Source organism: Myodes glareolus, chromosome 12 (assembly GCF_982192425.1).
Source record: "Myodes glareolus chromosome 12, mMyoGla1.1, whole genome shotgun sequence".
In the NCBI taxonomy this organism is placed as follows: domain Eukaryota; kingdom Metazoa; phylum Chordata; class Mammalia; order Rodentia; family Cricetidae; genus Myodes; species Myodes glareolus.
In genome coordinates, this window is record NC_142037.1 from 18,652,124 (window position 1) to 18,665,551 (window position 13,428).

At 47.7% G+C, this 13,428-nt stretch overlaps 1 protein-coding gene across 2 annotated transcripts; it reads left to right on the forward strand.

The window, feature by feature from the left end:
- Positions 1 to 3,996: 3,996 nt before the first annotated feature.
- On the forward strand, positions 3,997 to 13,291 carry Dcaf11 (DDB1 and CUL4 associated factor 11). 2 transcript variants are annotated; one of them, XM_048444218.3, is made up of 14 exons: positions 3,997 to 4,456; positions 6,278 to 6,405; positions 6,790 to 6,917; positions 7,183 to 7,247; positions 7,502 to 7,602; positions 8,030 to 8,176; positions 8,379 to 8,433; positions 8,747 to 8,815; positions 9,146 to 9,203; positions 9,300 to 9,485; positions 10,153 to 10,306; positions 10,702 to 10,854; positions 12,799 to 12,905; positions 13,009 to 13,291. In XM_048444218.3, the coding sequence occupies exons 1-14, from the start codon at positions 4,302 to 4,304 to the stop codon at positions 13,144 to 13,146; spliced, it is 1,644 nt and encodes a 547-aa protein (XP_048300175.1). In that variant the 5' UTR covers positions 3,997 to 4,301; the 3' UTR covers positions 13,147 to 13,291. The 2 variants fall into 2 exon arrangements, with proteins under 2 accessions (XP_048300175.1, XP_048300185.1); XM_048444228.3 differs by having other exon boundaries at positions 3,997 to 4,433.
- The last annotated feature ends 137 nt before the right edge of the window (positions 13,292 to 13,428 follow it).

Here is a 13,428-nt window from a genome sequence, read left to right on the forward strand (position 1 = left end):
CCCTGGATAAAGTAGCCCATTTCTCCCCTTCTGAACTCGTCTCAGCCCAGACATACTCATCTTGCAGGGCTCACTGTGAAACCAGAGAGACACCGTGAGACCATCCCCAATGAGAAAACTTGTGTCCCTTCCTCCACAGACCAGGTCGCCCTCTAGTGGGACTGCTCAAGGACAAAAAGAAAAAAAAAAGAAAAAAAAACACAAAACAAAACAAAACAAAACTGGCCAAACCTGGTGGAACGGGAAGTTAATCAACTGATATTTACTTAGTAATTAGTGGACTTGGTCTTAACTGAAAGAAGAAAACCTCTCTGTGGGCTAAAGTGACTGAGCGTTGCTGGGGAAGGCAGAAGCTGCTCAAATCCAAAGCACTTTACAAACTCACTGTGCACTGCAAGGCCAAGAACACGTCAAAATGGCCCTTTTGTGTGGGGGTGCTACCACCACTGCCATATATATATATATATATATATATATACATATATATATATATATATGAAAGAACATTTCCATTTCTGGTTAGTTTTTGGTGCTTATGGCTCTGACCCTAATTTTTAGCCTTTTATTTTAAGTTTAAACATTAACAAGATAAAACATAACATTATGCAAAAATCTATCCCAAGCCAAACTATCTTGGAGATTTGTTAGGCCCACTCCACATGGTCACTTGTAATCAAGATGACAGTGAAATTATGTGGCATTCTTTTTTTTTTTTCAATTGATGATCTCTCTTGTCTTCTTAGCACTTACAGATTTTGCTTCAACCTAGTTATAGTGCAACTCAGCCAATAAATTTTCAACAGGGGCACCTGAATTCAGATCCCCAGCACCCACAAAAAAAAAAAAAAAAAAAAAAAAAAAAAAAACACAGCAATGCTCAAGTCCCAGGTCTGAAACCCTAGGGCTAAGGAAGCTGAAAGAAGAGCTCCTGTGGCAGGCTGGCGAGCCAGCACGACCAATCAGACAGCTCCAGGTTCAGTGATAGGTCCAGGCTCAAAAGAGAGGTTGGTTAAAAAAAAATTTTTAGGCCCGGTGGTGGTGGTGGCACTCACCTTTAACTCAGCACTCGGGAGGCAGAGGCAGGTGGATCTCTGTGAGTTTGAGGCCAACCTGGTCTACATTGTTAGTTCCAAGACAGTTAGGGCTGTTACACAGAGAAACCCTGTCTTGAAAAAACAAATAACAAAAAAAAAACCCAAAAACAAACAAACAACAACAAAAACCTTTTAAAGACGTAAAAGTAGAAGTGGGGTTGTAGGGGAATATCAGAGGGAGGGGGAGCAGTTCTCAAGTGACTGTGATCAACATACATTGTACACATGTATGAAATTGTCAGACAAAGAAAACAAAGATACTCTAAAATAAGTAAGTTGGAAAATTTATGGAGGAAGACATCCATTTCAGACCTCTACACCAGCACATCCACCACATCCTCTACACATGTGTACATCCACCAGAACATACCTGAACACACAAACACACCACACCTACAGCCACACACTCACACATACACACAGAAAGGCAGTAAGGAAATCAATTTTACAGACCCCATTTCTGGACTGTAGGCATTATAATCCTATTGCTCACGCTTTTTTCATGTCAGACCTTTGTTACTAGGTTCTGTCCATTTTACTATTTAATCACATAATGACCTTGGATTTTTTTTTTCTATTTCTGGTGGGTGAGTAGGGAAGTAATCGTGGCATTCAGAGGACAAGCAGTGGGAGTTCATTCTCTCTCCTCCTTCACGTGAGTCCCAGGGACTGAGCTCAAGTCCTAAGACTTAGTAGTAAGCACCTTTACCTAGCAAGCTGAACCATCTCACTGGCCCATACTTGGCTATTTTTATACTTTATTAAGAATTGCAGCAGCGCTGGTTTTGTTTTGTGTGTGTATGTGTGTGTGTGCTGGTGATTGACCCCAGTGTACAGTCAATGCCAGGTAAGCACTCTCCCATAGACATATTCTCAGCCCATTACAAAATTTATTTCAGTGGCTACCTGGTATTTTCTTATCTGTACAATGTTGATCATAACTTATTTAATCAATCTTTTATTGTATATCTGAATTTCTTTTGTTTCCAGTGTTGCACTATTATCAGAAACTGTTAGGCAGAACGGAAAGCTTTCAACAAGTCCCGGCTTGATTACTGATAGACAGTACTACTAGGCCAAAGTTTAGGGCTACCAGAGCCGGCTAGGACCGGTCAAGATAAAGCATGTCTCAGACAGGACCTTCCAGAAAGGTCCACAAGTAGAAAGGCACTCACAGGCGCATTTGCTTGGCAGGAAAAACAAAACAAAACAAAACAAAACTTAAACACGATTAGTAAAAAGACAATCAAGCATTTGAAGTAATAAAAAATGGAAAAAAATCACGGATTAGCTCTTAAGAACAAAAGACTGTTAAGAGGCTGTGAGCAGATCGACAAGTGGAAGAGGTTTGAAGTGGGGGAAACTGAGACTGTGAAAATAACCTCAAGTAATGTCAAAATATCTACCGAACCTGCTAAGACTTAAGGAGTAATAAGGAAGGAAAAATACTTTTTAAAATTATAGACTTTCCAGGCCGGATAACCCAGGTATTTGGAATCCTGAGAGCTCGATGTGTTAGAAACACGGTCCACATTAACTAATGGAAACTATCCAAAGAACAAAATGCTGGACTCTTGGTTAGAGTTAAGAATTCTAAGGCAGTGCCGGCGGAATAGGAAACTAGGCGCAGTGACATTAGGCACCATGGGCAGTGCAACTATCCACGGTGTGGGTCGGGAGAAAATGTTCCGGTCTCTGGCCTAGAGGCCAGGGGGACACCCCCACAGGACCTGCCACATGCTCGTCCAGGGAACCGAGATATCCTCGCAGAGGCCTGGTTCTGGGCCAAGGCCGATTTCACTAGCTCTCCGCCCTCGGCCTGGGGAACCGTCCAGGCGGGGAAGGTAGGGCTCGGCCTTGGACGCGACCTTGTTACTTGTAAACCCGGAGGAGGCGGTGCGCGAGCAAAGCCTAGGGAAGGTCTGCAAAACTCAGCCGGAGGGGGCGCGTGCGCACTACCGCAACCGGAAAGGCTCCGGGGCAGGCTGCGGCACTTAGGGAGCGTCTGTAAAGACCGGGAAAGGAAGCTAGGGGTCGTCTGAGAAGAGCGCCGCGGGTAAGTGGGTACACAGCACGGGGAGGAGGCCTGGGTCCCCACCTGTGAAGAAGCCTGCTTTCGGGCAAGCCTTTGGCGCTTCAGCCGCGGAAAAGCGGTTGAGCTGGGGTTGCTGGGCGCTGAGTGAAAAAAAGCGACTGGGCATACAGTTAAAAAAACGAGAGGCCAAGCGACCTTAAGGGGCCGCCTCACAGACGTTACGTCTTGTTTCGCTACCACTAAAGCACGGCATGGCCAATTCCAGTCCCCTACGAACGAACGCCCCTCTTGGGTCTCTCACGTTCTCCAGCCCAACTATCAATCAGCGGACTCAGCTGTCCAATCAGCGGGCAGAAGGGGGCGGAACTGCGAGGCGCGTCGAGTGACGTAACACCCGCGGGCCTAGCAGCCAGATGCCCGACGGGTGAGGCTCGCGATTTGAGCTGTTAGCGGGCTGCGCAGTGGTAATCGGTGTAAACAAGGGCCTCGCCCTTGCGTGTCCTGCGACGGCTCCTGGCTGGTGGGTGGTCTCGCGTGGGGCGGTAACCGCCGGCCGCCGGGGGAGGCGCTTCTTCGCTTTCCCTCCCCCTGTTGTACACACCCCCAGCGCACCACGTGGGCCTGAAGCTAAACTGGGGGGGGTGTAGACTGACTTCTAATTTCATTGGCTGTCGCTGCTGCCGGCACTCACAAGAAATTGCTCTGATTGGTCAGCAAAGGGGAGTCGAGGTCTGAGTTCTAATGCTTCTGGTTGGTTGTCTGAGATAAGCTAGTGAGGCGCGTTCTTCCGCAAGGGGTTTTGATTGGTCGTCCGGAGAGGTTATTTGGGATTCGGCCACCCGGGGCCGGGGACTTTGATAGGTGAGTTTCGGTAGGAAAATGGGAAATTCTTCCTTTTGGACTCACACTAGTAAGCTAGGGTTGCACCCTAGGTTTCATATGACTTTCTTTGCTTCACAGGATTGAGGAAGGTTTATATTCCCGAAACCTCGGGAGCTGTCATAGCTAAAGAGAAGGAATTCTGTCTCCAGGAGGGGGGCACCCCTCTAAAGATAGCTACTGCCCGGTTTCTGGAAACCCTGGTATTTCTAGAGCAGAAATTACTTTCACCAAACCCAAGTTGGTGAAAGGAGTAGCCCCTGGACAGGACATAAGGATGCTGTAACCAGAAGATGGGATCGCGGAACAGCAGCAGCGCAGGATCCGGGTCCTTAGAGCCCTCCGAGGGCTTGTCCCGAAGAGCGGCTGGCTCGCGTCGGAGTGAGGAAGAAGAGGAAGAGGATGAAGATGTGGATCTGGCCCAGGTACTGGCCTATCTCCTCCGCAGGTAACTTACCCTCTGCTGTGACACTGCTAAGTTGATCTCAACTCCAGGCAGGAAAGGTGCAGAGGCTAGGGAATGGTGTTAGCCCAGGACAACGGTCGTGTTTGAACAGGACCGTTCCCTGCTGGACGCCCAGATTACCCAACCCGTACCCAGGATGGTTCCACCTAGGGTAGATCGCCGACCCACTCAGATCCTGTGCTTGAGGGGCTTCCGGAAGCCCCTTTGGCTGTCACAACACAAATTTAGTCTGTTTTCTGAGAAAATAAAAGGAGAAAACATGGAGGAGGATGTAGAGAAAAGGAGAGACGCGAGAAGCCAAGAGTCGGGAAGGGGGTGTTAAATCACTTGCCATTTGAGATGAAACCATGTGGATTTACTTGAAGAACAAGTTTAAATCAGCCTTAGTAGCCCTGTTCTTAAGAAAAGAATGCCCTGAAGGAGGTGACCACCAGGAACTGGTAAAAGGTGTGTACCTGGCTTTGTTTGCTTGCCTTTGGATCTTGGGAAAAGATAAGCCTGATATTCCTGTAGAATGTTGTGTTCTGTGCTGTGTTTTCTACAGCGATGGCTGCGTTATCTTGTCACCTTGCTGGGGTCGGGTAATCACCCAGAAGACAGCACACCTCTGAGGGGAATTATTTAACCTCTCTGCACGCAGGCCCAGGAGGGATTACAGTGATTAAGTTCATTGAAGCAGGGAGATCCAAACTGAACATGGTTGGCACCATTCCTAGAGTGTGGGTCTTAGCCTGTATGAAGGAGGCAAGCTAAGCTAGCCATGATCATTCATCCGCATCAGCCTCTGCTTCCTGACTGCGAATGCTAAATAGCCACTGCTTCAAGGCCTTGACTTCCCTGCTTTGGTGGACTCTACCCTGAAGTGTGAGCTAACACAAACCCTTTCTCTCTGAAGTTGCTCTCGTCAGGGAAAAGAGACTAAGAAGGACAAGTGGATATACTAAGTTAGCTCTTGAACTAGCCGTGTAGCTCAGTGGTAGAGGCTCACCTAGCCTGCACTGAGGCCCTGGGGTCAGTCCTCACCTGAGGGGAAATAATGTTTCTCTCCGTGAGAAATCAATTTAGTGGGTTACTCTTCATAAACTGTTAGAATTCTGTGCTTTTATTTTTAAGAGTACAAATTAGGGCTGGAGAGATGGCTCAGAGGTTAAGAGCACTGGCTCCTCTTCCAGAGGTCCTGAGTTCAATTCCCAGCACCCACATGGTGGTTCACAACCATCTATATCCTCTTCTGGCATGCAGGGACATGTACAGGCAAAACACCATATACATAATAAATAAATAAATCTTTAAGAAGAAGAAGTCTGGTAGAGGCAGTGCACGCTTTTAATCCCAGCACTTTGGGAGGCAGAGGTCAGCAGGTGAATTCAAGGTAAGCCTGGTCTTACAGTGCTACTTCCAGGACAGCTAGGGCTGCTACACAGAGAAACCCTGTCTCAAAAAAAATAAAAGTACAAATTATTCTTTTTGGGTTTGGTTTGGGTTGGGTTTTTTTGGGGGGGGGGTTGTTGTTGTTGTTGTTTTGTTTTGTTTCTTTGTTTGTTTTTCGAAACAGGGTTTCTCATTGTCCTGGCTGCCCTGGATTAGGTTGACCTTAAAAACGGAGACCCTCTACCTACCTCCCAAGTGCTGGAATTGAAGGCGTCCACCACTATCACCTGACCCTATCTTTAAAGAGACTTAAATTAACAGCCAAAGTCTAGTCATCCTCAAACTTCAAAATGAGAACCAAGTGTGCTAAGAGCTAGATAGCCATTGGCTAGATGAGATCCCACCCCCTTTATAATGGCGATCTCTCCACAGAGGCCAAGTGAGGCTGGTGCAAGGAGGAGGTGCAGCAAACTTACAACTCATCCAGGCCCTCTCGGACTCAGAGGAAGAGCATGACAGTGCCTGGGACGGTCGCCTTGGAGATCGCTACAACCCACCTGGTAAGACCAAAGGCAATCTAATCTTTTTTTGCGGGGAGGGGGGTCTATTTTGTTTTTGAGATAGGGTCTCTGTATCCCTGGCTGTTCTAGAACTCTCAGTGTAAGCCAGGCTGCCCTCAAAATCAGAGATTGCCTACCTCTGCCTCCTGAGTTTGGGGATTAAAGGCACGCATAACTGACAATCTAATCTTAATGTTGGAAGAAGTTCACCAGATCCCTTTTACTTTTAAAAGTAATCAATCTTCTAAAGCTTAATAGGTTAAATTGAAAAAAGATAATTCAAGGAACGAAGGAACCCTTGTTCCCATATTGAATGGGTACGATTTTGCTAGCTATCTTCTGGGCCGGAAGACCTAGAATGAAACTCCTGTTTTGTGCTCACAGTGGATGCAACCCCTGACACTGGGGAGTTGAAATACAATGAGATCAAGACACAGGTGGAACTGGCCACAGGGCGGCTAGGCCTCAGGAGAACTGCCCAGGAGCACAGCTTCCCTCGAATGCTACACCAGGTAGGCTTTTCCATCTCTAGTCAGCTGGCAGCAATCCTATTGAGGCCAGAAGCTCTACCAGCCCTGGACAAGCAGAAGTGAACTTCCCAAGGAGACCTCAGTTGTGGGGGCTGGTGTCTCTTAGCCTGGCATGTCTTAGCCAGCCTAAATCTTAGTGCTGCAAGGCATTGTTTCTGTAGCAAGAGAACTGTCGTTGGAGGCGGGGCTTGTGATTGCAGTGGCTCTCCTGTTCTGCTAGCAATATTCCCCAATCCCTTCCCTTTAGAGAGAACGGGGCCTCTGCCACCGGGGAAGCTTCTCCCTTGGAGAACAGTCTCGAGTGATGTCTCAGTGAGTATGGGGCTTGGTGGAGAGACTTTGAGGGCCAGCAGACTTAGCTCCCACACTTGGAAGGGTGAAGTTAAAGGATTCTCAGAAATATTAAGGCTAGGCTAAAGGGGGTTGAAGCTTTGAAAATAAACAAAATGGAAAAGTGTAAAAGCTGACAGAACAGATAAACAAGGAATGTGCTGCCATTCTGTTCTGCTGATTGGGTCTTCTCACTCAGCGCTTCCTTTATCCTCTCTCTCCTTCTGCCTCTCCAGCTTCTTACCCAATTATCTGAGCTTCACTGATACCTACTCTCAGAAGGCGTTCTGTGGCATCTACAGTAAAGATGGTCAAATCTTCATGTCTGCTTGCCAAGGTACTAGACCCCAGTCCTACTAACTGCCTTAACCGAGGACAAAGAATATTCTCAACTGGACTAGGAAACCTCAGACCCAGAGAATTCAAAACCTGGCTTAGAGATGCTTAACCTAGAGCATGATTCCTCTTGGTAAAGCAAAACCAGGGGCTGGAGAGAAGGCTCAGAGGTTAAGAGCACTGGCTGCTCTTCCAGAGGTCCTGAGTTCAATTCCCAGCAACTACATGGTAGCTCACAGCCATCTGTAGTGGGATTGGATCCCCTCTTCTGCTGTGCAGGCATACATGCATATAGAGCACTCATATACATGGAAAATAAATAAGTCTTTAAAAAGGGGGGGCACCATAGATACACCAAGCAAAAGAGATCTGATGAAGAAGGCTACAAGGAGAACAGTCCATAATTCTGCCTGAAATCAACTCTCCAGATCAGACGATCCGACTGTACGACTGTCGGTATGGCCGCTTCCATAAATTCAAAAGCATCAAGGCCCGGGATGTAGGCTGGAGTGTCTTGGACGTGGCCTTCACTCCTGATGGCAACCACTTTCTGTACTCCAGCTGGTCTGATTACAGTGAGTACGCACCAGGTTCCACAGTGTCTCCAGCTTGGGACCTTAATCCTCTAGGTCCCCCTCTCAGAGAGGACACTATGCCTTGCCCTCAGAAAATCCCACTCCCAAAGTGCTCTGACATCCTTGCCATTTGCTCTTTCCCTTAGTTTTACTCCGTTCTCTTTCCCGCAATCCTAAGGAATTCTTGTTTCTCTTCTCTTAGTTCATATCTGCAATATCTATGGGGAAGGAGACACACACACTGCCCTGGACCTAAGGTATTGGCTTTTTCTTGTCAGACTTATCAGAAGCTTCCTAAGGAAGGCTTTCCAGGAGCACCTCTCGATCAGGAGCTCCCACCTAGATGGAAAAGTGCACTGGTTGCCAATTTCTCTATGTGGCTTCCTAAGAGCATTGCCCATCCTGTGAGCCCTAGTTAAAGGACTACTTCTGGGTTCTCTCAGGTGATCTGCATGCTAGCTTGAGTTGGCGGCCCTCCGTGTCCTCCTCTCTGTAATTCTTGTATATTCTTTGTAGACTGACAGGTGAAAGGACATCCACTTAGTGTAGCTCCTCCTTTGCTATCTCTAGGCCAGAAGAACGTCGCTTTGCTGTCTTCTCCATTGCTGTCTCCTCAGATGGACGAGAAGTACTAGGAGGGTGAGTGAACATTGTGGGAAATGTCTACCTTGATTAGTGAGGTGAGTGCTCTGCCAGAGGTAGGTTCTGCTGTTGCAGAAACTATACCAGCAGCTGCGGAAACCCAGCTGGCTTTCTCCAAGGTCAAGGTTTACAAGTTGCACCACTCCTGCTCACCATTTCCCTGTATGAGGTGTCAGGTCATGAGCCTCCTTGAGAACTAAGCTGCTGCTTCTCCCACATGTGAACGAACACAAAAGCTCAATCCTTGGTTGAGTTCCTCAGCAGCACTCTCACGAGCACACAGAACAATAGTCTTGGCTCTAGGACCTCTTGTCTCATTTCTTACAGCGCCAATGATGGCTGCCTATATGTCTTTGACCGAGAACAAAACCGGCGCACTCTTCAGGTATTGTTTGTGAGACAAGAACCTCCTCCTCTTGGTCTTTGACCTATTTTAAGACCTGAAAGAAATTCTAAGACCCTTAGCTTCCTGCTCCTCTAGATTGAGTCTCATGAGGACGACGTGAATGCAGTGGCGTTTGCTGACATAAGCTCCCAAATCCTGTTTTCTGGGGGAGACGATGCCATCTGCAAAGTGTGGGATCGACGCACCATGAGAGAGGATGATCCCAAGCCTGTGGGTGCCCTGGCTGGACACCAAGATGGCATCACTTTTATTGACAGCAAGGTGAGCAAGGAAACAAGACTGCATAAAGGTTCTGGTTGCCCAGGAGGGTGTGACAGTGGACCAGATTGGAAACTCAAAAGTTCCTTCTTAGGGTGTGCAGGAACTGGCATTTAGGAAAACTGCTTAAGCCAAGAAATATGAGTTTCTTCTGTACTCATCAGCCTGCAAGGACCACAACAGGACTTTATAAGAAAAGTACAAGATGGGGCTAGAAGGATGGCTCAGTGGTTAAGAGCAATGGCTATTCTTCCAAAAGACCCAGGTTCAGTTCCCAGCTCCCACACCACAGCTCACAACTGTCTATAACTCCAGTTCCAGGAGATATAACCTCCTCAGGCATCAGGCATGCTCATGGTACACAGACATACATGCAGGCGAAACACCCATACATATAAAATAGATAAATCAAAAAAGGAAGTAGAAAACAGTTTAGTCCAAATTAGAATGAGGGACACAGCTAGTACTCTAGCAAAAAAAAAAAAAAAAAAAAAAACCTGGGACTAAGGAGACCTGAAGTAGGACATCAAAAGCAAGCTAATCTGGAGAAGTCAAGACCAAAGCAGATTCAGCAGCTTAGAGGTCTAGCCTCAGCTAGAGCAGAGGAACTGCACTGGCAGGCACTAATCCTGGCGAGCTGTGATGCATCTGTCCGTCTTTGGGTTCATAGGGTGATGCCCGGTATCTCATCTCCAACTCCAAAGACCAGACCATTAAGCTTTGGGACATCAGACGCTTTTCTAGCCGAGAAGGCATGGAAGCATCACGCCAGGCTGCCACACAGCAAAACTGGGACTATCGGTGGCAGCAAGTGCCCAAGAAAGGTGAGGGTGAGAGTGAGGCTAAGGTCTGGGGATCAAAAGTTGGGTGACCACTTAGCCACTGGTATGGCCTGGAATGGGGTTGGTGGGTTTGTCTGTTGAGTGGGTATCCTGGAGCCCTTTCCTCAGTCTTTTCTTTTAGACTTTTTATTTGGGGAAGGGGTTCCCAGGCTTGAGGGAACACAGAACCAACCAACATAAAAATATTTTAGTATCGTTAACATTGTCAAATCATCAGGACCGTGTTGGTGACTTTTGTCACACGGGGAAGGTCAGCAGTTTTGGGTTGGATAACCAGTTGCCTTTGAGTGTTGATCGTTAAGAGCTGGTGATACAGGGCAGTTTAGTAGAAACTCGCTCATCCAAGGCCACCTCCGAAACTGTGTACCGTTCCCCAGCCTGGAAGAAGCTGAAGCTCCCGGGAGACAGCTCCCTGATGACCTACCGAGGCCATGGAGTGCTGCACACGCTGATCCGCTGCCGCTTCTCCCCAGCCCACAGCACTGGCCAGCAGTTCATTTACAGTGGCTGCTCTACTGGCAAAGTAGTTGGTAAGGATCTTGTGAGAACAGGCCTTAAGAGGAGCAGGCATGTTTCTCTGGCATTCTATCTATAATTACAATGAGCACCGTAAAACCTCAGTAACAACCACAAGTGAATTTAATTGGAGCATAAAAGGCTTAAATAAGGAGCTAGGAAACATTCGTGAGCATTTTTAACTAAGAAAGGGAACATAGAATTCTAGTCAATATGGATTACCAAAAACGTAATTCTGTTTTTTTCATCAAGTCAAGAAAAAGAGTCACAGAAAAGGTGGGAGGGCAACAGAGGCAAACAAATGACAAAAAGACAGCGCTAAGTTGCTGAGCATAGTAACTCATGCCTGTGATTCTAGCACTGAGGAGTTCAAGGCCAGACTGAACTACATTGGGAATTCTGGGTCAACTTGGACTATTAATCAAGACCCTGCCTCTCAGAATAAAAAACAGCATGGGTAATAACAGTGCGGGACCGAAGCCGGGGAATGCACAGGAGAGAAGCAGGATGGAGAGGTCATGCGGGACCGAAGCCGGGGGAATGCACAGGAGAGAAGCTGGGCTAGGAGGGTGGTTCGGGCAGTAAAGCACTTGCTGTCCACACACGAGGGTCTGAGCTCAGGTCCCCAGAACCCATACATAATGCAACTGTATCCTGAGCACCTGAAGTTGGGAACAGAAACAGGAGGATCCGGGAACTTGCAGACCAGCACTCTAGTTGTCTTAGTGAAGAGAGTTACCCTGACCATGGCAGCTCTTATCAAGAAAAGATTTCATTGGGGTGACTCGGTCCATCATTGACATGGTGCTGGAGCTGAGAGTGCTGCATCTTGTAGGCAACAGAAAGTCAACTGGGAGACTCACTGAGGGAAGCTTGAGGAAAAGGGACCTCAAAGTCCACCCCCACAGTGACATGCTTCTTCCATCAAGGCAACACCTCCTAATAGTGACACGCCCTTTGGGGGACCATTTTCTTTCAAACCACCGCGTTGGCCAAATCAACATGCTCCCAGTTCAGTGAAAGACACTTTTTCAAAAAATACAGTGGAAGCTGGGCAGTGGTGATGCGCATCTTTAATCCCAACATTTGGGACTCAGAGGCAGGTGCATCTCTATGAGCCTGATCTACAGAGCAAGTTCCAGAATAGCCAGGCTATGCAAAGAAACCCTGACTTGAAGTACCAAATAAAGTAGAGAATAGTTGAGCAAAATAGCCATAATTGACCCCTGGCCTCTACATGTACATGCACTCATGGATGGATGTACCCACTCACAAACATGGAAACACCTCCACCCTGCACACTGGCTAAAGTTTAAAGAGCAGAGACATACTTGTCAGACAAGGAACGAGTGCACACATCAACTCAGTCTGGAATTCACTGGCAGTACCTTGCATATCTTGCTAAAAGTTTTTGTTTAATTTTAAGAGGCAGGGTTTCTCTGTGTAACCACCTTGGCTATCTTGGAAATCACTGTGTAGATCAGACTGGCCTCAATTTCACAGAGATCCACCTGCTTCTGCCTCCTGAGTGCTAGGGTTAAAGACATGCACCAACACACCCAGCACTGCTAAAAGTTTTTTGAGGCCAGTGCATTTCCAGTTTTCATTTTGAAACTGGGACAGTATAATCTGGGCTAGCCTTGGAATTATATATCTAAGGCTAGCCTTGAGCTCCTGATTATCCTGCTTTAACTTCCCAAATGTTGAGATTGCCACTGTACATTTTCCTCCCAGTAGTCCTTGGAATTCTAGCTAAGGCCAAGAAATACCCATATTCCACTCAACCCAAGGTAGGGACAGGAGCCAGAGAAGGAAACAGATAGAGCACCATCCCCTGAGGTGGGCTTTGCTTCCATGGGAAAGTGGGATGCTGCCTGAGAAGCAAGTCAGTGGTGCTACTTGGGAGACTGAGGGGTGGTTTGAAGTTCTACAGCAGCCCTGTCTGACTTCCTGGACAGTATATGACCTCCTAAGCGGCCACATTGTGAAGAAGCTGACCAACCACAAGGCATGCGTGCGTGATGTCAGTTGGCACCCCTTTGAAGAAAAGATTGTCAGCAGTTCGGTGAGACTCCAGGGGTTGGGAATGGGAGGACAGCTTGTCTAGAGCTTGGACCGGGGGTGGGGTGGGGCATCTCCCTGACTACTTAACACTTTTTGCTCCACAGTGGGATGGGAATCTGCGTCTTTGGCAGTACCGCCAGGCTGAGTACTTCCAGGATGACATGCCAGAGTCTGAGAAATGTTCCAGTGCTCCCACTCCGGTGTCCTGCCGCCCTTCTGTGGCCTTTTCCTCACCTCAGTAGATCTGACCTTCAGCTCTGTGGAGGGTGGATTCTCAACATATTCTCGCCCTGCTCCTCCCTTTCCCCTTCTGGGGAGTATGAGGAAGAGCTGATGACATTGGGTAGTGAGAAAGAGGAGCCCAGGGTCTGGGCCCAAGCTGAGCCTGGAGTATCCCCACCCCCAGGCTGAGTGGTTTCCTCACACATTCACACCCAGTCCGCTTGGATTTCTATCTGTAGCCAGACGGTGGCAGGACAGCCATTATCTGGAGTGCAGCTTATGCCAACAAGTCAATTGTCCTG